The 25559-nt window shown below is 38.6% G+C and overlaps 3 protein-coding genes across 3 annotated transcripts; 1 reads left to right on the forward strand and 2 right to left on the reverse strand.

Moving 5' to 3' along the window:
- Positions 1-4064: 4064 nt before the first annotated feature.
- On the reverse strand, positions 4065-5930 carry LOC148070573 (transcription factor 15-like). The gene is made up of 2 exons (XM_087800785.1): positions 5398-5930; positions 4065-4544 (listed from the first exon to the last, which is right to left on the reverse strand). Exons 1-2 carry the CDS (start codon positions 5890-5892, stop codon positions 4494-4496), a joined length of 546 nt encoding a protein of 181 aa, XP_087656911.1. The 5' UTR covers positions 5893-5930; the 3' UTR covers positions 4065-4493.
- A 3268-nt stretch (positions 5931-9198) lies between these two features.
- Positions 9199-11758, forward strand: tp53rk (TP53 regulating kinase). Its single transcript, XM_087800784.1, has 2 exons — positions 9199-9462; positions 11087-11758. Exons 1-2 carry the CDS (start codon positions 9258-9260, stop codon positions 11575-11577), a joined length of 696 nt encoding a protein of 231 aa, XP_087656910.1. The 5' UTR covers positions 9199-9257; the 3' UTR covers positions 11578-11758.
- A 27-nt stretch (positions 11759-11785) lies between these two features.
- serinc3 (serine incorporator 3) lies at positions 11786-22453 on the reverse strand. Its single transcript, XM_087800783.1, has 10 exons — positions 22414-22453; positions 20575-20736; positions 19611-19804; positions 18290-18369; positions 18078-18215; positions 16502-16671; positions 16225-16315; positions 15834-16026; positions 12799-13026; positions 11786-11923 (listed from the first exon to the last, which is right to left on the reverse strand). Exons 1-10 carry the CDS (start codon positions 22450-22452, stop codon positions 11788-11790), a joined length of 1431 nt encoding a protein of 476 aa, XP_087656909.1. The 5' UTR covers position 22453; the 3' UTR covers positions 11786-11787.
- Positions 22454-25559: the final 3106 nt, after the last annotated feature.

A 25559-nucleotide genomic window follows, 5' to 3' on the forward strand; every position in this document is an offset into this window, starting at 1 on the left:
GAAGTTATTGTGTTCAGCTCACAATACGATATATTTCCATACACTTGCATAATTATCGGAATGATTTTAGGGAACACTAAATATATGTGTCATCATTTGATTGTTCGACTCTTTTTTGATTGAACTAATAAAACTGAAAGCTAAAATACGCCAAAAACATCAGCTTTAAAAACAGCCGGTTGTATACTATCCTCTCGTCCTCAGTCATGGCCAGGATCTTGCAGGATTTCATTTTTCTTTAGCTTGCATTTTATCTTACACACACTTCATTGAAATATAAATCATGAAAGAACTATGATTAAAATGATATACAATATAATACAAAAGTCTCTAAGGGCCTCGTGGGTAGTTCCACTATCAGACTGAAGAATGTCTGAGCTAGAGGTCAGACTCGGTGGGAAATCATCAAGGAGTTCGCAGCTGCTGCAGGAAGACACCATTGAATGTGGCGGAAGGACACTATGGGAGGTGCTTGACCACCAGTGCAAATCAATCAGGTCTTAGTAGGACGAGCCTCAAGTACTGGTGGTACTGTGACAAATGTCTCCCAGAAGCACACACCTGGTGATAGTTAAAGGTATATTTCATACATTGTCAGAATCAGAATGTAAAATAAATGTATTGCTAGTGTTAGACAACACTTGATTGTTTTTACGGTGATGACACTAGAAAAACAAAACCATACTAGGGTCAAACTACACTGAGAAATAAGAGACTTGAGCAATGTGAGGGATGTTGTAAAGGACAACACAGAGACAAGAGAAACAAAAATAAATGAATAAATAAATAAGAAGAAGTAGCAAAAACTATAAAAGCGAGAATTATGGGCAAACATATTTAGAGCTGTTTTTTACCAGTGACGTTGATTGTGTGTGTGGTTCAAACGATGCTTGTCCATTGACAAGATTGATAAGATATAAATAAACAAACTTATGCTCTTTATTCTGTCAGCAATGAATCACCCATTTAACCCGACGTGGATACCTCAGGAGGGTAGAAGAAAGCGAGCAGATCTGTGCTTTGTCAACCTTAATTGTCTGTGCTAATGTCCCATATCCTTCCACTGCTTCCTCCCGTTCGCCGCTTGTGAGACAAACGCTAGTTCGAAGATTGTCTGTTGTTAGGAATAACATGTTGACACCCAAACACGACATAAACTCACTTCCGCTCACGTCTTTAAGCTACTGTAGATGTATTATTGGTTTATACACCAGATATTTTCTAATCTTTCAATCCTTATCTGATTTTATCCTTGTTGAGTCATTCGTACGTAAACTAAATTAAGATTTGAACCAACGACGCACAGAACTCAAAACCAGGATGAAACCACATTGTAGCCATTAGCCCTGATGAGGCACAAAAGGCATGGAAACCCTGGGGGGCTTCAAGTCGACCAGGACAAGATCCATTATTTCACTGTGATATGTCTACCACTACAATATATACATTTGCTCTGTTCTTTACTTGCAAAACTGAGCTGACACATGAGTTGACTCACTAGCTAATAGAGGTTGTGAGACCTCCTTACCTTGTCGTATGTTGTTTTAATACCATTAAAAGTGAAGTTTATAGAGTAGAACTGCAAGCATTGAGCATTCTCTCCTCAACATGTTCATCATATAATTAATTTGTTACCTTTCACAACATGATCTGGATCTTATAATCCATGTGTTTGTGTCTTCTCGTTTAAACTATTGTAACAGTTTATTTTGGTGTCTAAACAAGAAGGAGCTGTGTCGCCTGCAGTTAATACAAAACTCAGTGAGAATTCTGACCTGCTCTAGTAGAAGAACTCACATTTCTGCGATCCTTAAAACTCTTCACTGGCTGCCAGTTTCTTTCAGGATCAATTTTTAAAATTCTGGTTCTTACTTTCAGATCTATTCATGGTCAGACTCCTCCTTACATCAGTGATGTGATCCAGCCTTATACCCCAGCTCGGGCTCTTGGGTCTGTGGATCAGAATCTACTGATGGTTCCTGAACATGCTTCCGGACCAGAGGAGAGAAATCCTTCCAGGCTGTTGCTCCTAAGCTTTGGAACGATCTTCCTCTCCCTCTGTGTTTGATGATCTAATGACTCCTTTAAGAAACATCTTAAGACATTTTTATTTGTGAAGGCTTTTCCCTGATTTTCTTTTTCTTTTTAATTTACTTACTTTACTTTCCAGTGTGCCACAGAGTAGACGATAAACACTGTGGTTGTAAATGCACTAAGTGAAGGCCTAGTTTCTTTTTTAAACTTGAGAGTGTAATGACACACGTCTGTGTTTCGACGTGATCGATAGATGTTCGACTGTAGCGTTGCCTCCTGCTGCACAAACGACAGGAAAACAAGCTGTAAGAACCATGAACCATTATTCATGTCAACATCCCACGAGAAAACTTATGATTGTTTGTAGCACACACACAAACGCACACACACACACTAAAAGGAGTCCTCTGGCGTGATGGAGATGAGCTATTTAACCGTGTCCCCCTGCACACGGGTATCTTTGCTAATGTGTACCAGGTGAAGCTGAAGATGACAAATTTATTCTGTCCCAAGATGGACACCCCCCCCCCTCTCTCTCTCCCTCGTCCAAACTTGGAGTCTTACAGTGTGCTTCTTATTTCCCAATTCCATTCAGTGTCCAAGGACCCCAGGCCCCAATGGGAGGGTTGAAAAGAGGTTAAGCACTCTGCTCATTTCCTTCCTGTTCACTGTGGACATTTCCCTGCGTCCAGAGGAGACTTGGATACTTCTGAGAGCCATAAAGTGTAATTTAACCCTTCGATCACCTCAACGTTAACAGTACATCTTATTTAAGTGTAAAAACAAGTCATGTTATGTCCCCTGTTCCTTTGACACTCTAGAAATTTGGTTCCAAACTTGAAATATATCTTTCATTTATATGTTTTTATTATATTTTTGACACTTTTTGTCTCGGAAACACTGTTATTAGAGCTCATAAACAATTTGTAGCAATAAATGTGATCGGATCTTTTTAAAAACTCGTAAAAAAAGGCCAGAATTTCACGTCTCTGAAAGTGGGAAGTAATGTTGGAAAACTAAAGTAAATATCCGTCTGATGACCATGTGAACACAAATAAATGTTGCCCAAATGTGTAAAATTTTGTTTTCTGAAGTCTCAAAAAAAGGTAAAAATCAACCTTTTTTTTACCATGAAAATCTTCATTGACAATGAGTTCCAAACGCAAAGCTCTCCGGCTCTAGATGCAGAAGAAGAGCCACTAGTAAAATGAAAGTCTCCACCCAACCTACCCATCAACCCTTCCATCACTCTTATTGAAGGGAGGGGCTGTAGACCCACCAGACTGAAGAAAGCTTCTCTCCCTCAGGCGTCAGAGTGATGAACAGTGCTCTTGCTTTGTAGACACATTATTAGCTAGTTATCTCTATTATTAACATTTACAATATATAGTGGACAGAGTATTGTTACGTCTTATAGGAAGATGATTAAGTATTGTTATTCTCACTCGAATTTAGTTTACATCTTTTAATGTTTATTTGAAATCTCCTGGAATTTCAGTCAAATTGAAACAAATGGAATTCTTGGAAACATATTGGACTGAACTCAGAAGTTGAAAAGAATATTATGAAGTTATTACCAATTGTTGGAAAAGAGAATAAAGAGGAATTGTTAAAATATATATTTATTTCAAAAATTCAAATGACAAATGCTTTACAAAAAGAGCAAGGATCGTGTATGTGTGTTCATGTTTGATGTTGTTTGATGTTTGTGTCATTTGAGTCAGTGTCTGACTCAGTTGATACACAAGCATTAAGAAATAATAAATACACTTTACTCATTTAGTTGGTTCTGTTCAATCGTTAAAGCTACAGCAACACAGCAAGACTCAAAGTGAGCTGTGGATGGTTTTCAACTGTCCATCCAGTTTCCTTCTACCGTCCCAACATTCAAGTAGAAACTTCACACCGAGCGTCCAGATGTTCTTCCAGCAGCTCCTTTGTTCATTTTTATTTAACCTGATATTATAGCAATACATTTGTTTCATCCGGAAAATTTAATTTCTTCAGACAAACAAACATTGGACAGTCTGATACAAAACCAAATTTAATTGGGTCAAAAATATACTATAAATGTAAGTTATTTTTGAGTAGGCAACTCACAAGTGCACAACATTTGCGTCTCAGTATAAGGCGACTGTCCCATTATCAGCCCCACTGTCATGACATGCTGGTGTTTCTTTTATAAGTGTTTATAAAAACTTCTCATCTGCTGTAAAAAGCAGCACCAACGGCTGGATCTTCCCTGACATGAGTCACACAATAAAAAAAATACAGTATTATTCAACATTCAGTGCAAACTTAGACATCATGTCATGACTCAAAAACAACTTATTAATCTCGCACCATCTGGTCAAAAGCAGTTGGAACAGTGTGTTTTTAGACCAAGCACGGCAGCAGCTGTGTGTGCAAAGGGCCTCGACTCAATCTGGAAAATGTCTTTATTTCCATCCCATAGTTTTTCATCTTCCAGTGCCTCCATGCATCTTGACACAGTCTCGTCCGTCTTTTAACTGCAAAAAAAAGACAATTTAAATGTATTTATTTTTCAGTTTACTTGCATGGATAGATAGATAGATGGATAGATGGATGGATGGATGGATGGATGGATGGATGGATGGATGGATGGATGGATGGATGGATGGATGGATGGATGGATGGATGGATGATGGATGGATGGATGGATGGATGGATGGATGGATGGATGGATGGATGGATGGATGGATGGATGGATGGATGGATGGATGGATGGTTTGAAGGATGGATGGATGGATGGATGGATGGATGGATGGATGGATGGATGGATGGATGGATGGATGGATGGATGGATGGATGGATGGATGGTTTGAAGGATGGATGGATGGTTTGAAGGATGGATGGATGGATGGATGGATGGATGGATGGATGGATGGATGGATGGATGGATGGATGGATGGATGGATGGATGGATGGATGGATGGATGGTTTGAAGGATGGATGGATGGATGGATGGATGGATGGATGGATGGATGGATGGATGGATGGATGGATGGATGGATGGATGGATGGTTTGAAGGATGGATGGATGGATGGATGGATGGATGGATGGATGGTTTGAAGATAGATAGATAGATAGATAGATAGATAGATAGATAGATAGATAGATAGATAGATAGATAGATAGATAGATAGATAGATAGATAGATAGATAGATAGATAGATAGATAGATAGATAGATAGATAGATAGATAGATAGATAGATAGATAGATAGATAGATAGATAGATAGATAGATAGATAGATAGATAGATAGATAGATAGATAGATAGATAGATAGATAGATAGATAGATAGATAGATAGATGAGAGAATATATATAGAATATTTACCTCTTTTCTCTGGTTGCTGAGGCAGAAGGTGCAGATGGTGCGGAGTTTCCTGCTGCTCCCCCCAGACTTGACGTCCTTGTACACGGACCCCAGGCAGGGCTGCCTCTGGTCCCGAGCCTCGCCCGCCAGCAGCACGTTGGCCAGGTGCGAGATGTAGCTGGAGGCCAGTCGAAGCGTCTCGATCTTGGACAGCTTCCTGTCCACGGGCTCCGTGGGGATGAGCGTCCTGAGGGTGGTGAAGGCGGTGTTGACGTTCTGGGTCCGGTGTCTCTCCCGGGCGTTGGCGGCGTTCCGGTGACGCACGACTCCCCCGCCGCCGGACTCCCCCGGACCGTAGCCGGGATCCGAACTTCCATCGCTGCGAATGTCGTCCTCGTCGTCGTCGGACACCAGGGTGAGAGCGGCCGGGTAGGAGGAGAAGACATGCGAGGACATGGGTCTCAGCAGGGTGAACGCCATTCTGGAGTCAATACAAGTCAGTGGTCCATGATTCATTCAAGCGCGCACAGGTGGTCTCGAGGGTTCAGGGTCTGGAGGAGAAGAGTCCGTTATTCCTTAGTCCCCACAATAAGTGAGGGAGGGGCGGAGGCTCCGTGGACTCTTATAGGGGTCAGGGCGTCTGCTCGGGTGAGGAGTGACCAATCCTAGGGATGTCCAGGTATCAAATATAGCACTTCATTACAAACATGTTTCTTCTCTTGTTCCTTCTATAGAATCACTTGGATTATTCTAATAACTTAGTTAGGATCATGATACACAACATTTACTTTTGACCTGGGCCCGGGGACCACATGCGGCCCCTCTAACTCCAACTATGAAGCCAAAATAATACTATTAAATACATATAACTTCAATATCTTCGTTTAAATACCACTTTTCTCCTATTTTCCTTAGAATCAGAAACTTGTATTGCAAGTGTGGTTGACACAACATGATTTTTGTGGTAACAGTGCAGGATAAACAAACTAAATAAGATAAAGCAAGCAAAATACATTGTTTAAATAAATGTATAAAAGGAAATATTATAACGTGTATTTTTTGACATAATAACACTTTTGCTTTTTGTTTATTTTTCTTAATGGAAAATGCATGAACTATTAAATGTTTTATTTATTTTAAATTCATTTGGAAATATCTGAAATAATATACATCCAAATTAAATCTGATGCTTGTTTTAGAATAGGATTTTATTTTTTTTAATCCCTCTCCCCTTCATATTAAATTATTTTTTGTCACTTCCGTCTATTGGAATGACGGCCCATATAACAGTCACAGAATCTAATAAATAGAATTGACCATCCCTGACATAGATATGTGTTAGTGTGATACAAACTTTGAATCTATGGTTAGATTAATATTGTCAAAAGTACATATATTATCTATATTGCGCTTTATTTAAAGACTTAGGAGGAATCTTGGGTCCGAAAATGATTTTTTACTTCCTCCAAATGTTCAGGTTATTAAGGTTGAGATTTCAATACACTCATGAAACATTACATTTTTTGGGAAAGCAATATTTTTTAGCTAAATATATACATATTATCTGTATATGAAACATTCTGTTCTCACGGTGGTTATTCATTTGATCAGGCGCTCGCCTGCCTTATTATATTTGGAATTTCATAAATGATCTGCTTCACTCAAAGTAAAAAAAAGTACAAAAGCATAAGAAAAACTCTTTAAAATGGTAGCATTTATATTCATTAAGACGTCACTAGAATAACATCATTATACTGACGAAAGAAAATACATGAATATAGATGGGGAGGGAGTAAATGTACTTTTACACATTTCTTTGTTTAGTTTACTTTTGAAGTATGTTATCATATTATATTTTCCATCTTATACAAGGTAATGAAAGTCATTTCTATTTCAAGCCTGATTTTGTTGAAATGATTATCCAAAGATGGAACTTGAATCATTGTTTTCATTATTTTTGTTTCTGTTGTTATTAGTTCTGTTTTATAACATGTTCATTGTATTATTAATGAACGATTGTATTCATAAAGTACAACACCTTCCTACACAACTGGCCGATCCTTGCTTTAACAACACGCCGTAAATAACATTCTTCTCTTAATTATGGAATAGCTGCCACCAACCCTGCTGGGCTGTGACACTCCGGTTACCCGGCTGGAGTTTGCTTAATGTTCTAACTATGGCGGGTAAATAAACACCGGGCAGATGTCGGGGGCTATCAAGCCTCAACTGTCATTGTAGACACCGAGCAAATGGCTTCCAGATTGACTCGCGGTGTCGTAGTGGGGTAAGAGGTGTCGGCAAAGGTTATGTTTTTGCAAACACAGGGCAAACCGGGGCAGTGGAAGCTCATCGCCTTCACTTCAGCTGCACCAACAACAGGGACATGTATGTGGATCTTTTTATGAAGCGGGACACCATGGTGTTTAACGATGTTAGTCCAAACAGACTGTGCCCTGACTCCCGTTTGTACTAGCCGTTTGGAACAATATAAACTCTCTCTCACCTTATTGAAAAGTGAAACCACCGCCAAAACATGGGAATCCGTCTCGGTCTTAATGGGGCTTGTTTTTTAAAGCAAGACATTGGTCACAGCAACAATGTACACAGAGATATGAGCTACTTTAACACAACATAAGTCCGCCATGGACAGTGATAACTGGAGAATCGTGTAGAGAAAAGTATTAAAAGTAATGTAAAATAAACACTTAATTTCCTCTTTAATCTGAAAGAAAAACTCTTTTATTGTAATCGTCACATTATATCTTACATTATGGACATGTGTAATAACTTACACATCTCATACCACTGACTGCTGGAAACTTTACTAAAATGACCCAAGAACTGTTAATAATAATAAAGAGCTGTTAAAGAACTTTACACATTGATAAATAATCGTGTTATTTAAAAAAAATTACTACATGCTCAAGAAAGTATTGTTTATTATTAAGTACGGTTAAAATAAACCAAGATGTCATCTGCAAAAGATGAATTAAACAGTATGATTTAAGTTCTTTCAAACTTTAAATACTTCTGAAGCCACCATTGTGCTAATCTATCTCAAACACACACACATGCAAATAAAATATAAAAACTAATTGAATTATTGTTATATATTGCAGTTCGTCAAGCACACCAATTTTCTGTGCCCACAATATTAAACACAATGTACACATGTTATTTGTTCATATATTTATTTACAAATAAACAATATTTTTTTCTTTATAACAAAAATATTTTGTATAGCCCTTGTTGTTAAAGTATTTGTAAGTAAGTAATTTTTATTTATATAGCGCTTTTCCAGACCAGGGTCACAAAGCGCTTAAACAATCAAAACAATATTCAATAAAGTGTATACTTTTAAGATCAAGATAAAACTGATAACACAACAGGAGTTCCAGAAAATCAAGGAAAAGCCTGAACAAATAAAAACGTCTTAAGATTTGTGACATGATTAAGACATTGCAGAATAAAACCATTAACGTAAAAGAAAACATTCATGTTAATTTGTAATTTTTAATACATTAGTTATTTCATTAAGCAATGGACAGATAAAAAAATAAATCACACAACATTATAAAGGGATATTTAGTATAATATACAGTAAATAAAAAAATAATAATAATAAATAATAATTCTGATATGCATTTAACTAAAAAAAAGAATCAAAAGCAGGTATAACGGTTACTAAATGGCTTTCATTATATATACAGTTTAATAAAGTTGAATTATTGTGTGAGTTTAAATTAAAAAATTCAATTGATTCATGTATTTTGTCCGTGTACAGTTGCAGTAGTGACGTCATCATCTACGGACGCTACCGCACATGCGCCAAACCCGATCGTGTTTCTCAAAGTACTTCCGGGTTAAGAGGAAGCGTCATGGAGGAGCTCCAGGTGTTGCTCGGGGCTCAGCTGCTGAAACAAGGAGCAGAAGCCCGGGTCTACAGAACCACCTTCTGCGGGAGACCAACCATCGTGAAGCACAGGTTCCCCAAGCGGTACCGACACCCGTTCCTGGACGAGAAACTGACGCAGCGACGCACGACGCAGGAGGTTCGGTCCATCCTGAGGTGTCGGAAAGCAGGTGGGTCAACGAGGAGGTCCAGTACCATCATGTTGTTGTTAGACACAGTTGGTGTGTGACAGGACACGATCTGGACGTCTGCGCATGTGCGGGACACCACGCAAAAGCAATCAATCCACGAGACATCGATCTAAACTTTATCAAACAAAACTTGCGCATTAAAACCTAAACAGGTCGTAAGTGAATAATATATAATTAATAATATAATTGTCCGTTAACTTATGCTTTTACTAAATGTTTAGCTTTCGTATGCTAGTGTCAGTGAAATTGTTTGTTTTGTTTTATCCACACAATTGCGCAACATAAAATACAAGAAGAATTCGAATGTACACTGAAATGTTTGAAAGTGTTTTATTAGCATTCAAAGTAAAAATGTGTGGAAACAATTGAAATGATGGAATGAAAAAGAAAGACTGACGTGAAAACCTTGAAATAAACTGAAAAAAGGTTGAGAAGAAGAAAAAAGAAGAAAAGTAAGAAGAAAAAAGTAGAATAAGAAGTAGTGGAAGTGGCATAATTAGTAGTAGAAGTAAAAGAAGTAGTAAAGTTATTAGTAGAGGTAGTAGAAATAGTTGAAGTAATAGAATAATAAGTAGTAGTAGAATAATTGGTAGTAGAAATGGGAGGAGAAGTTGGAGTAGAAGAAGTAGAAGTACCAGAATCAGTAGAAGTAAAAGAAGTAGTAGTGGGAGTAGAAGCAGCATAAGTACTATTGGAGTTATTAGTAGAATTAGTAGTATCAGTAGAATTGGAAAGTGGAAGTAAAATAAGTATTAGAATAATAATAAGTAGTAGCAGTAGAATAATCTGTAGTAGAAGACTTAGTAGAAGTAGTAGTAGTAGTAGAAGTGGGAGTTGAAGAGTTTTCCCACTCGAGTGAATGGGGGGGAGGGTAGAAAAGAGGAATAGAAGAAGGAGTAGAAGAGATAAAGAACATAGCCCGCATTTCGGGAACGAGCAAAATTGATAAAAGATTTATCTTTTAATGGTTAAAATCGGATAAGACTAGAACAAAGTTTAGGTCAACATTCACACAATTAATATAATACAGATGTCAGGTGTTTATACATTTGACTTCAGATATTTGTCTGATGAAATCATTTGTGTGACTCTTCGTTTCAAAGAAAGAAATCATTTAAATGTTAATAAAGATTATTATATTTTTAATCATCATTGAGATACTTCAGTCATCAATACAGCTCATGAATGGATAAAACTATTTAAAACTAATTTCTTTATATTGTTCGTCAAATTCACCATTGGAGTCTATATTGTCCCATGAAAGGTTTATTCACGATGCCTTTTAAAACAGCGATGTATACAAAATTCTGCATTACAGCATTTAATTATGTTTTAAGTCACAGTTGGTGTTTTACACTTTTTCAAAAAAGTTTTCTTTTAATGAAAATAAAAAAAGGAACTGCAGCACCACAAACGGCTTTCATTTTAAAAAAAAAAAAGAAAGAAAGGAAAAACCGAACAGGGTCAAAGCAATGGATTGATTTTCCAAGTTTTACAAATTCTAATGTTCGATGTGACGGTTCTTGACCCCGGAGTGACGGGGGTCTATTGAATTCTGACACTGGGAACCCCTCTTTAAGAATCCCTTTTCCCCTCCCTGCAGGTATATTGGCACCTGTGGTCTACTTTGTGGACTATAACACGCATAGCATCTTCCTGGAGGAGATCCTGGACTCGACCACCGTCAGAGACCACATCGCCTCCTCTCAGAACCCCGACACCCATCCCCGGTCGGACCTGGAGGACGTGGCACGGCGGGTGGGCTGCGTTCTCGCCAAGATGCACGACGAGGACGTGATCCACGGCGACCTGACCACGTCCAACATGTTGCTGAGGCGCCGGCGGGAGGACGGGGGAGACTCGGACTTGATCCTCATCGACTTTGGCTTGAGTTACATCTCCGCTCTGCCCGAGGACAAGGGGGTCGACTTGTATGTCCTGGAGAAGGCGTTCCTCAGCACGCATCCCAACACGGAGACGCTGTTCAAGAAGCTGCTGGAAAGCTACGCTGCTTCTTCCAAGAAGTCTTCGGCGGTGATGAAGAAGCTGGACGAGGTTCGACAGAGGGGGAGGAAGAAGTCCATGGTGGGATAACTTTCCGGGTTCATAACTACTCGTTTGATAACTCAAATGTTTGGTTAAAAAGCAGGATTGAAATTAAAAAAAAAAGTCATCTCTGAACAAACTTTTGTGTGTTTAACCCTGAGGTACAGGTTCTTCATTCGTTGCCTTTAAAAAATGTCATGCATGCAGCAGCGCGTCAACATCACAGAAAATGGCCTGACGTTCCAAGAAAAGGAAGGTTCAGCTGAAGTCTCGGCTGGTGAGGAACATGGGAGCGATCAGGGTCCAGATGTAAAGAGCCAAACACACCCAGCTGGAGCTCATCTTCACCCACACAGCCGGCCACTTGCTGGTGATGGTGTAGTCTGCGTTAGGACTGTGGAGGAGCAGAGAACATCGTAGATGTTTATGTGAAACAAATCCAGTCTCTTGTCTTTTAGTCATAGTTCCTCACTGTTAAAAGATGGTGGGTAAAGTAAAAACGTCTAAAATATACACGATTACCAAGTAGAAATAAATCTTAAATGATCAAATCTACAGTAAGTTCATTCCGTGTTTAAAATACCAAACTCTATAAACATTAATATAACGTATCAAATATGTACATTCAATGTCACTGTATAGGTAGGTAATATTACATCGGTAAATACATTCAATATGGAGTTTCTAAAATAAGCCTATTCTTTGCATAACAAATTATCACAAACAACTGCTTAAGATGCATTTTTCGAGGGCTAGAGGTGTTTTATTGATTTAAAAAATAGGATTGTGAGAAAATAATGATGCACTAAAATATTGCAATATATTTTTCCACAATACTGTGTTGATCTTAAACAGTACTGTCTTTTTTTTTAAACTTTCAAATTGCTTTAAAAAAAATCACATTTATTTGGTTTAGTATATAAAATTAAATTTCAATAAAAATAAAATAAGTTTGTTCATTATTTTGTTGCAATCAAACTTGCGGCAGTCATTAAATCATCCACAGGCCTAATGAAATCCAAGTACGAGAGTACGAGAGGATAAAATGGATTCCAGCAGCTTTTCAAGCTTATGTTAAATTGATGAGGCAAGTACTTGGACAATACTAGAAATATATCCCTGTTCTTATGATATTGCAATATATCGTATTCGTATCATTGCCTCTGTATCATGATACGTATAATATCGTCAGATTCTTGCAGATAAACATCCCTTGTAAAAAAAAAAAACACAAATCTGATACTAAAGAAAGTAAGTTGTCCAGAGTACCTGTACCAGTTGGTGAGCGTCATCATGATGTAGAGCGACGCCAGGAAGAGCATGAAGTGGAAGAAGGAGTAGCTGTACTGGACCATGTCCTGCTCGTTGTCGTGTACTCGTCTGGGTACATTGAATTCCTCTGAAGACTCACAGCTACTTCCTCCCTCTGCCAGGATGATGGAGTCTTTGGAGGCCATGGTCAGTTTGTTGACCTGGCTGATGCTGGACGAGCGGATGCTGAGGTGGAAGAGAGAGAAACCATCATCATTTTAGCCGCTACATGTCAATCTCCGCCATCTTAAACTGTTGCATAGCTAGTCAGCCATTTTCTTAACCACACCCATTAACCTCAGTAGCTGTTTCCATATTAAATAACATGACCATTCAATCTTAAAGGTGATGAGGGCAATATCTACAATATTTGTACATCATTTGTGTTGCAATTAAACTTCTGCCCGCCAGGGAGCAGCAGACATGTCCTCGGCAGCAAAGGCGAAGTGAAATCCCACAAGATTCCGGGTAGTAAGGGTAGTGTAGCTTTTAAAGCTGATATTTTAAAATATCAGATCCTGCTGAAGAGACTTTGTCGAAAGACTGAGCGTCTCTGGAAGTCCACTAAACTTGAGGTGCATAGACTTCACCTCAGGGATCTGATGACTTCTTACAATGAGATGGTAGAAACTGCTAGATCTGATTACATCAGAAAACTGGTAGCAGCAAATAGGAAAAACCCCAAAGTTTTGTTTGACACGATTAATTCTCTCGTGTCTCCTGCTCCTCAAATCACGCCTGTCTTCTGTGAAGCTGACAGCAATGCATTGTTGAGATTTTTCATTGACAAAATTAAATTGATCCAAGAGAAAATCTCTCCCCCTTTGTTTGGAACCCCTACTGTCTCTGAGCCCCTCTCCTCCTCTTGGTCCTCCTTCACTGCTGTATCTTTGGGTGATATTTCGGCACTAGTGAACAAGATGAAACCCTCCTCTTGCTCAGATGACGTCCTTCCATGTAGGCTTTTTCTCAAAGTATTTGATGTAATTGGCCCCTGGGTTACCAATATGGTGAACCTCTCCCTTTCCACAGGGGTTTTTCCCAATGCATTTAAACATGCCATTGTGGAGCCTCTGCTCAAAAAACCAGGCTTAGACCCAACTGACCTCAGTAATTTCAGGCCTATTTCTAAGCTCCCTTTCTTGTCCAAGATCTTGGAGAAGGTGGTGTCTGAGCAGCTGTCTTTGTTCCTGGATCAGAGCGACATCCATGAGAAGTTTCAGTCTGGCTTCCGTAAACATCACTCTACGGAGACAGCTTTATTGAAAGTGTCCAGTGACATCATGATGTCGGCTGACTCTGGTAAATTCACTGTTCTGGTTCTCTTGGATCTGTCCTCAGCCTTTGACACAGTTGATCACCAGATCCTGCTGAGAAGACTGAGGGATGAAGTGGGACTGTCTGGGTCTGTGTTAGAATGGTTCTCATGTTACCTTTCTGGGCGCAGTTTTAGTGTATCTGCCAATCAAATGAGGTCTGAATCGGCAGATCTGTTGTGTGGAGTCCCTCAAGGTTCTGTTCTGGGTCCTTTATTGTTTTTGCTGTACTTGATTCCCCTCGGTAAAATCATTCAGAGATTTCCAGATGTTTCTTATCACATTTTTCCTGACGACATCCAGCTCTACTGCTCTTTTGATCCAACTGAGCCCCAGAGGCTGAACAGCTTAGTCAATTGTTTGCTAGAAATCAAACAATGGCTGAGTGAAAACACTCTACAGCTAAATGTGGACAAAACTGAAACACTGGTGATTGCTCCTGATGATAAGATTCCAGGGTTGAGTCAGTACTTGGGTGACTTAGGTCAGTCTGTCAAACTGAGCCTGAGAAACCTGGGTGTTGTATTTGATAAAGACATGTCTCTTGTTCGACATTGCAGAAAACTGACCAGAAACTGTTTCCTTCAACTGAGAAAAATCTCTAAACTTAGGAAAATGTTGTCGGAACATGATCTGGATCTTGTAATCCATGCGTTTGTTTCTTCTCGTCTGGACTATTGTAACAGTTTGTTTTCATGTCTTAACAAGAAAGGAGCTGTCTCGTCTGCAGTTGATTCAGAACTCTGCAGCGAGAATCCCGAGCCGCTCAAGTAGAAGAACTCACATTTCTCCGGTCCTTAAAACTCTTCACTGGCTTCCAGTTTCTTTCAGGATCAACTTTAAAATTCTGGTTCTTACTTTCAGAGCTATTCATGGTCAGGCTCCTCCTTACATCACTGACCAGAGGAGAGAAATCCTTCCAGGCTGTTGTTCCTAAGCTTTGGAACGATCTTCCTCTCTCTTTGCGCTTGATGGAGTCTACTGACTCTTTTAAGAAACATCTTAAGACGTTTCTATTTGTTCAGGCTTTTCCTTGAATTTCTCGAACTCCTGTGTTGTTCTCAGTATTATCTTGATCTTTAAAGTATGTACTTTTTTGAGTATTTTTTGATTGTTTAAGCGCTTTGTGACCCTGGTCTCGAAAAGCGCTATATAAATAAATATTACTTACTTACTTACTTACTATATTTGGCCATATATTGGATTTTTATTATTTTAATTCAACCAAAATAAAGAAATCATTATTATGATTGTATGTTATCATTATGTATTTTATTTTCTCAGTATTTCTTTATTTATTTACTGTAGAACTTTCAGAAATGTAATCTATTACTTACAAGCTAACACTGGACTGTGCATTATGCAAATGTATTTTTTCTCTTTCATACACATACAACTGTTCCGAGAGCTATCGTCCATAGATAGCGTCCATCATGAGTAGAATATATCGTATTGAACAATGTGGGAACCTAAATATATCATGATTGGAATATATCGTTTAGTGAGTGGGATATATCGTATAATGAGTGGAATATATCGTATCAGGAGTGGGATATATCGTATAATGAGTGGAATATATCGTATCATGAGTGGAATATATCGTATCGAATGGTATTGTGAGTGTAATATATCGTATCCTGAGATTAGTGTATTGCTACAGCCTTAAATGGAATGTACCTGGAGTAGATGATGCACAAGACATATATGGTGAGTCCCACAACACTTTGTGCGTCCCACCACTGAAGGTACGGGGAAGTCAGGTCGGGTTCCTCCGTGCCAACGATCAGCACAGCTGTTTGATTGGCGATCTCTATCGGGGCCTCCGTAGGAATGGCGAAGATGCTGAAGAGATCTGGGTTACATTCCTTGTCTGGGGAGGAAACAGTAAATCCTCAAACACAGGTTGGGATAGCTCATTACTATAAACAGGTTATTCTTAAAGGGGATGTGAATGTTTAGATAAAAGTTAATATAAGTAAATAAAAACATTTTGATTGCATACATGTATTGTATTCAAGTGTATTGTTTTCAAATATCTTGTCCAAATAGTTCAGTCAAAGGTGGTCACCTGGGACATTGCTCATGGCAGACCAGGTGAGATACATGGTGTAGAGAGTGATGATGGAGGACTGCAGCAGACCAGAGTGAGGCTGATAGTCCTGAGGACAAGATAAGAAGAGGATGTCAATCTTTTCTGGATGTCGATGGAACCATCAGGTATTTTTTAACACATGGTCAAAACTCATCCAGACATGTTCCTATAAACGGATTGAAGAGATAACAGAGGGTTCCAGCTGATATTTTCCTTTGTTAAGATCATAGAAGAGAAGACTGCGGGACATTACCTGGACTTTAGGTAACACAGAGATGATGGAGGCCAGAATGCAGACCAGCATGTTGATGGTGATGAAGAACTTGTTGACGGAGCAGGTGTCGGGCTTGCTGTAGTAGGTGAAGAACAGTCCGACCGCTGCGATGGACAGGATGTAGTTGAGGACCGTGACGCTCAGGAGAGCTACAAGAAGACAGGAAATGTTGATGAGAAAAAAAAACAGTACCTCGCTCAACTTTAAATGTCTGCCCCCTTCTGGCTCATCTCAGGTCCAAGGACATGAGAAGTTGAACACTTGAATATATACTATATGGATATACAGGAAGTAGATTCAGGATAGAGAATTCACAAGGATGCAGATAGGAAGGGACAGTGGACATTCATAATTGTTACACAAAATTTCTGCCACTTTTTTGTATAGTTCAGAGAGGAGAACGTAGCAGCGTGCCTTAAATGTTAAAATTGCAACTTAAATATCTAAAATCATTTAAGATTGAGGGGACTTGTCTTATGAAAGTACTTAAAAAAACAAGCAGGTTTTACATGTTTTTAACGCTACATTATTTGGTAACTGAGATAATTAGGATTCAACTACAACTTTGATCCGTGTTATATATATTTATTAGGTTCAATTGCAGTGCCCAGTTGTAGCTTCTGTGGTAGACTAGCCTCATGGTTTATGGAGGAGACTCGTGCTAAAAAGTGTAAAAACAGCACTTCCACACAAGCCCTCTATCTTAATCAAATCGCTTTACAGATTAATTTTCTAGCGTAATAAACACTTTCTAAATAACTTTCCAACACAATTCTCTATCTAATTGGTGCCGTACGTCATTGTAAAGAGAGTTGAAAGGCTGTTCGATCATGTTGTCTTAATGATTGAATTTCTGTTTAATTTACTTTTGCCTTTTTACCGATTTTCTTGTTTGCCTTGCACTTGTTAGCTTAGTTTCCCTGTGGATTCATATTAGAGGAGCTGGTTGTTGTTTTTCCTCCGGTGTTGATCATTTTGGACTTTGCTCCCATTTTTATCTGGTTTTATTTTATTTGTTTTGGGATTTTATTTGAATATAAACCAATATATGTTTAAACTCCCTTACAGCTCCTGATGTTTATTTCCGCTCCGGGGTCTCCTGTGGAAGACTTAGTAGACTTTTTGATTGTAGATTTCTGCCATTGTTTTTAATATTTATTATTAATTTATTATATTGCAACACTAATTTTATCCTACTTTACTTTTGTTATAATTATTTAAATTATTCTAAAATAATTTAGAACACACTAACAACTGCGCTATGATAGGGACCCAGTAAAGCCATGAAAACAGGTAACAGTAAATGAGAATAATCATGTGTACACAGTGTTCTGTAATGTGTATCAAGTTGTCTTAATATTGATATCATTAGACACCATATATGCTAATGTAGCAAAACAGAGAAAAACCCTTTTTCTGTTTGTGTTTATTTCAGATTAAAGTCCCTTAAAGTAAAAGAGATGCTTTTATAGTGTGTTCACTTTGTGTACTGTTCAGGTGTTGAATCTAGAGTACATGTAGGGATGTATCATGAATCCAAAAATGCAGCACCAACCTGCGTACCAAGCGTGAGAATTCCCGCTCTCCATCCTGTCCACCCACGACTCGTTCCAGGAGTAGGCGAAGTCCATGAGCAGCACCAGTTGGATGAGGATGAAGAGGAAGGCTCCGCCCGAGCCCACGATGAACCAAGCTGTCAAACAAAAAGCTTCGTCACTCAACTGCGATGTCCGGAACAAAGTCGACATACGAGTGGGCGAATCTTACTGTTGGTGAAGGGACTGTCAGGGATGTAGAAGGCTCCCACTGTGAGCGCAACCAACACGGCAAATTTAAAAAACCAAAATCTGAAAACAGGCGAGAAAGAAAAAGGCTAAATAAGGCTACTTTTAAACAACAACACAGGGAAGTATTCTGTTAGCTTACCAAACATTTGCCACAGGCTTTTAAATTAGGCAAACAAATATACGTGCATTACTGGTTAAGATGTTAAGTACACTTCTTTAAAGGCCAGAATTAAGCAGTTCGACAATCTATTTTCGTAGCCTTTGTTTTTGTTGCGACAGTGAAACACAAACACAATGTTGATTTTAATCATAGTTTAAACATGACCTAGTCTCACATCCAGTATTTTGCAGGGTTTGGCTGCAGACCTGTCTTCTCAGGACCCTCCAGACAGATAACTGCTCTCTCAAGACACAGCGACCTACCAGTACGGAAATTACGTAATTTTCCGAGCGATTGTTTGGCCACAGTTGGAAAAATGGTACGAGATAACTGACAGAGACAAACGTCTGGAAATGTCTTTTACTCAGAATGTAAAACACATGTTGCTGTGTCTCAAATCGCATACTAGCGTACTCAAAGTTAGTATTTTTAGTGCGTAAGTGCGTCTCAATTCTTAGTATGCGAAATGTAGTGAGCCATGCACACTAAATTGGTGTACTAAAATGCCCACAAAACTGAGTATGGTTCGATGGACACTATCTACCCTAAACGGCCGCCATCTTGTTGACGTTTTAAACGGAAGTTACGTCATATATAAATGCATATATATTCATATACTTACAGGTGTATTTTCAGCAGCAGTAGAAGGATGACACGTCTTTGGTGCTGAAACCAACGTAAATATCTCGCGAATATTTCGATTCTCATATATTTCTTAATTTATTTTTCCAAACTTGCAAAACGTGCTTCCAGCAGGTGGCGATAGCGTTCAAACAGCTGGTTGAAAAATCGTTAAATAGAAGTCGAAGAAGAAGCTGTCATTTCCTGTTAGTGCGTAGTGACAGTGTTTGATTTGAGACATACTATCTGTGGAGAATTTGCGTACTAGTTAGTACGTACACTATCCTGATGCATACTAACTTCTAGTATACTAAGAGAAGTATGCGGTTTGAGACACAGCACTGGTTTAAATTCCATCTGAAATGGACGTCTTTGAATTTTGGAGGGCTCTGGCTTTGCACCAGGGACTTGAGAGGAGAGGTCTGCAAAGTAGGTCTTTGAGAGAGCAGGTTGAGGGGCCTGAGAAAACAGGTCTTGCAGCAAAAGACAGTTTTTCTTTAAATGGTTTTGAAGAGTTTACCCGTTGTGGATGGCGGCACGAGGATCTTTGCTGTTCTTGATGTTCACCATGAGTACGGAGAATATCAGGAACCACACACCCATGCCGAAGCAGACTCGATAAACGGCCTTGTAGCCCACGAGCATCTGACAGTCCAGATCCGCCTGCAGACCTGGAATATATGCACCAGACCCGCCTTCACAGAAGCCTGGTATCTGCAGCAGAGACGGACACATTAATGGTGTGTTCGTGGTCAACTACAATATTGTTATTTGGGAATATCCAACTTGATGTCACGATTTTTAATATACTAATGTTCAATCAGAATACACCAAATTATGTTTTTAAAACTATAAAATTATTTAAAAAAAAAATCCTTCCTATTCACCAGGACATAAGAGATAATTATCTAATCTTTATCACACACAAAAACACACAAAAAATGTGTGATTGGCTGAGTTACTTAAACGTCATGTTACCGATGGTCTATTCTCAAAGCGACCCCACACCCTCCAGAGAGACCGGATATGACGTATGATAACGAAGATTATTAGCAGAACGCGAATCAACGCAAATATAGTTTAGAAGTGTGAACAATTCTAAAAAACGATCAGACTATTTTCAAACTAAAAAATAATAAATACAATAAAATATAAAAAAAGATTATAAAATAAATAACAGCCAAATCGGCGGGAGGGTTGCGTTTTAGCGCCCTCTATGGGCCACTGTCAGAGCCACAAAATCGTCTTGTTGATAAACTGGAGTTACTACAGGTAATAGTCAAACAATAATATAATATATATAATATAATATTTAATGCAAGACAGAAAAAGTTATTTTTATTTTTAATAATATAATACTATAATTACTTTATAATAAGTATTGAGGTAACATTTTGTTTTTTAAATCTATAACAAAAATGACCCCTGGTCAGGAAGATTCGTGCACTAGACCAAGAACTCTCCATATCATGGGTGAGTCGTACTCGTCTGAGCTGCTGATCCACGCCGGGGGACAACATGACGCAGGCGATGATGGTTCCGAGCAGCAAGGTGAAGGCGTAGATGATCCTGGTCACGGTGGAGTTCCTGCTCGTGGGGCAGCAGCTGCACAGCAAACATGTCGCACCACTGCACAGGCAGGGAAGCTGAGAAGAACACAATTCAACATATTTTTTACCAAGAAAATAATAATCAATATGATCATTTTACATCCACAATAACATCTCTCCTTCCTTCCTTCCTTCCTTCCTTCCTTCCTTCCTTCCTTCCTTCCTTCCTTCCTTCCTTCCTTCCTTCCTTCCTTCCTTCCTTCCTCCCTCCCTCCCTCCCTCCCTCCCTCTTTCTTTCTGTCTTTCTTTCTTTCTTTCTTTCTTAGGTTGTGATGCATGATAAAACAATAATAACGGGAGAACAAAAATAACAGCAATAATAATAAGAGTTACAACCATAATTGTAATAATACAATAACAATAATTATCAACCTGCTTGCAGGGAGTAAAAATACAATATAAATGCGTTGACATAAACATAAGAATATTGGCACCTGCATTTATTTCAAAGAACTCCACATTTATTTGTGTAATTATCTGTTTATGGACTTTAAGCGTGATGAAATCATATCTCAGTGTGTGTATAATATATATTATAAAATAAAATAAAATAAAATAAAATAAAATAAAATAAAATAAAATAAAATAAAATGATGTCATGTTACAGAACATCAATCTTAAAATCTATTGTTTAATGTATGGATTTAAATAGGTTGTTTTTTATTAGTGTAGTTTATAGTGACCTGGAGGCTCCAAAAAGACGCAGATAAGTGAAACATATTATTATCATTATTATATTTCGTTTTATTGTTTTTGTTGTTTTTCTACTATGATTTTTTTTTTGTCATAACGAGTCTCTTCCAATTGGTTTAAACCATTTTGTTTATTATTCTTTTTCACTCACTTACAGACAAACACAGTCAAAACAATGGGCTGGTCAGTGAAGATAATCATTGAAATGATGTGTCAATATACATTTTCATATATCCTCAGACTGAATTCTGAATTTCCCAGCTACCCGGGGTGACAGTTGGCTCAGTCTTCCCAGCAGAGAGGCTGATGGGGAACGGCGTCTCTCATGTGACCCAGACTTGGAAGAGACTTCTGGAGTCAGGGAGGAGTTCCGGGGGCGTGAGAGCCACTTAAGAGCGTCACCAGGTTAATACAGCAGCCAGCCAGATAACAACAAGCTTAGCAGGTAAACTTAGGTTCAGTGGGATAACATGAGCACTTGAACTGGACACAGACTCCTGCCTGAGATGCATGATATTATCAATATTATTATATCTTGAAGCAACTTTTCCTCAACAGGATCTACCATCTGACCTTCTATGGAGTTCATCCTCAAAACACACACACACAAGGTTGTCTTATCCTTCGTACAAACACAAGCCAGAGCTGCACACAAGGACACTAGTGATGGTTGTGTTGTGTTTGAACTGGAGAATTGAGCGAGTTAATCCAATTTATCACGTGCGCGCGGATGACTGAGCGCGTTATGATCAAATCCTGCTCGCTTACGTTTGTGCGTCAACAAGTTTGGACCAATATCATCACATAAAAATATGCTCTTATGGAGAATAAATCCAACATATGGCATCAAAAATAATGTGTCTGAGCGACTCTTAAAATAAACGTGACTGTGAGACGCGCAACTCAAATAGAATGATAGGATCTTTCCAAGTATTTTTTAAAAGTATCTGAACACGTGAACGCAACATAGAGAAGCTTCATGTGATGTTGAAGAATGATGTTCAGTAGTTTGTTACTCACCCAGCTACCGACAGAAAGAGCTCCTAACAGCGTCCCCATGACTGACCGCTCCAGCCGCGCTCCAGTGTGGACTGAGCGGCGTGCGCGCGTCACACCAGAAGACGCTTCACACACGAGCGCGTCACACTCTTGTTGATCTGACCCGTGTGAGGTTGAACAACAGGAACCACAAGAATAATAAGAATAATAATAAGAATGAGAATAATAAGAACGACAAGAAGTATACAGATAAAAATAGGAACAATAAAATTGATGAAAATAATAATAATAATAATAATAAATAAGGAAGAAGAAGTAGAATAATAATGAATAATGTCATAGAAATAACCACAATAAAAATAAGAACTATAATAATAAATATGATATTAAAAAAACGACCAAGAATAAAAAAAAGGTTAAGAATGAAGGGAACCACAAAAATAGAAAAAGGAAAGGAGATAGAGAGGAATAGGAATACAAATACAGATAGGAAGTAAAATAATAATAAAAAATATAATAATAATGAAAAAAAAAAAATAATAATAATAATATCAAGTAAGGTAAGGTAAGGTAAAACTTTATTGATCCCTCAGGAGGTCTCCTTTGGGAAATTGTTTTTTACCAATAGCCATAAGTAGGAGAAGACGAAGAAAATGAACATGAAGAATAAAATAATAAAATAGTTATGATAATAAGACAAAGGAGGTGAAGTGTACAATAAGAATACTAGAAAAACAAGACTAAGACCCTGACCTCGTAAGTGTATAGCTGGACAGTGAACTGGACTGGTCCTGCAACACAGACCATGCATATAAGAAGGTTCAGAGTAGACTGTACTTTCTGAGGAGGCTTCGATCATTTAACATCTGCAAGAAGCTCCTCTGCATGTTCTACCAGTCTGTGGTGGCCAGTGTCCTGTTCTATGCTGTGGTGTGTTGGGGTGGAAATGTGTCTAAGAGGAGTGTCAACAGGTTGGACAGGTTGATCAGGAGGGCTGGCTCTGTGGTTGGAATGAAGCTGGACTCACTGGTGACAGTTGCTGAGAGGAGATCACTGGACAAACTACTGTCCATCATGGATGATGACAGTCATCCTCTGAGCACTGTCATCAGTGAGCAGAGAAGCAGATGGAGCACGAATGCTCCTACCATGATGCAACACTAATAGACTCAAGGACTCATTCATTCCTCGTGCTATTAAATTGTGCAATTCTGAGTTCGGGGACAGGAGTGGAGTGAAAGTATCTGGATGTTCTGTTCTATGTTAGTCTTTGTATCCTTTGTCTTTGTTGTTTTTCTTTGATCTATGTTCTTTGTCTTTAGACTTGGATTGTGTCATCTTGTTCTTTCTCTTTATGTTCTTGTTCTTATTTTATTCTGATTGATTTTTTATGAAAAATTGCTGTATTTTCTGTGGCTATTGGAAAAAAACTATTTCCCGAAGGAAAACCCTAACCCTAACCTCCTGAGGGATCAATAAAGTTTTACCTTACCTTACCTTACCTTACCTTACCTAGAAAAAGGATAAGAATAAAGGGAATAAGAATAACACAAAGAACACAAGTTATTAATAATAATAGCAGTAGAATATGAAGAAAAATAGGATTATACATAAGAATACAAAGTAATAATAATAATACAAACAAACAAATGGAGAAGGATAAGAATAAGAAGAATGTAGACCACACACTCCAAACACTCAAGGTGTGTCTGTTGTTGTAGCTGATCTTAATGTTGTTAATTCATCATCACTAGTTGATAACAAAGTCACCAGTTGGATGGGAAAACAATATCTAGTCAATTCTTTGGACACTCCTGGAAAAAGATAAAACGCAAATCAGCTGAAAACAGTCTTTAAACTTTAAAACAGTCGCCCTTGAGAAGATAAAACCAGAATTCAAGACGTTTGTTATTTAAAGTATAACTAACCATGAACCACATTATATAAGGTAAGTTAAGGTAAGGTAAAACTTTATTGATATTGATGATTGGAAATTGTTTTTTTCCAATAGCCACAGAAAATACAGCAATTTTTCATTAAAAAAAAAAAATCAAAATAAAATAAGAACAAGAACATAAAGAGAAAGAACAAGATGATACAATCTAAGTCTAAAGATAAAGATAAAGAACATAGATCAAAGAAAAACAACAAAGACAAAGGATACAAAGACTAACATAGAACAGAACATCATGATACTTTCACTCCACTCCTGCCCCCGAACTCAGAATTGTACAATTTAATAGCCCGAGGAATGAATGAGTCCTTGAGTCTATTTGTTTTGCACCTGGGTAGGAGCATTCGTGCTCCATCTGCTTCTCTGCTCACTGATGACAGTGTTCAGAGGATGACTGTCATCATCCATGATGGACAGTAGTTTGTCCAGTGATCTCCTCTCAGCAACTGTCACCAGTGAGTCCAGCTTCAACCACAGAACCAGCCTCTCTGATCAACCTGTCCAACCTGTTGACACTCCTCTTGGACACATTCCCACCCCAACACACCACAGCATAGAACAGGACACTGGCCACCACAGACTGGTAGAACATGCAGAGGAGCTTCTTGCAGATGTTAAAAGATCGAAGCCTCCTCAGAAAGTACAGTCTACTCTGAACTTTCTTATATACATGGTCTGTGTTACAGGACCAGTCCAGTTTACTGTCCAGCCACATGCCGAGGTACTTATAGTTGTCAACTATCTCCACCTCGTCGCCTCTGATGGACACTGGACGTGGCTTTGTCCTGGACCTCCCGAAGTCCAAGACCAGCTCCTTGGTCTTTGAGGTGTTCAGCTGCAAGTGGTTCCTCTCACTCCAGTCCACAAAGTCACGTATCAGACTCTTGTACTCGTCTTCGCTGGAGAGGAGAGGGGGCCAGTACTGTCCCCTGAGGTGCTCCTGTACTGCACACCACAGTGTCAGACGTGATGTCCTTCAGCCTGACATACTGTGGTCGATCAGTAAGATAATCCGTAATCCAGGAGACCAGACCAGGGTCCACATGCATCTGTGAATATACAGTATATACTCACATATTCTGTTTTTGTTTGTTGGTGTTGTTGTCTATGGTCAAGACTCATCCTGTTCAGTCAAGCTGTCAATCATTGTGATTTATTAAGTTGAAAATGAGAATCACAAGTTAGCGCGTTTAAGATAAATAACAAGTGAAAA

The sequence above is a fragment of the Callionymus lyra genome, chromosome 10 (assembly GCF_982586985.1).
Source record: "Callionymus lyra chromosome 10, fCalLyr1.hap1.1, whole genome shotgun sequence".
Classification (NCBI taxonomy): domain Eukaryota; kingdom Metazoa; phylum Chordata; class Actinopteri; order Syngnathiformes; family Callionymidae; genus Callionymus; species Callionymus lyra.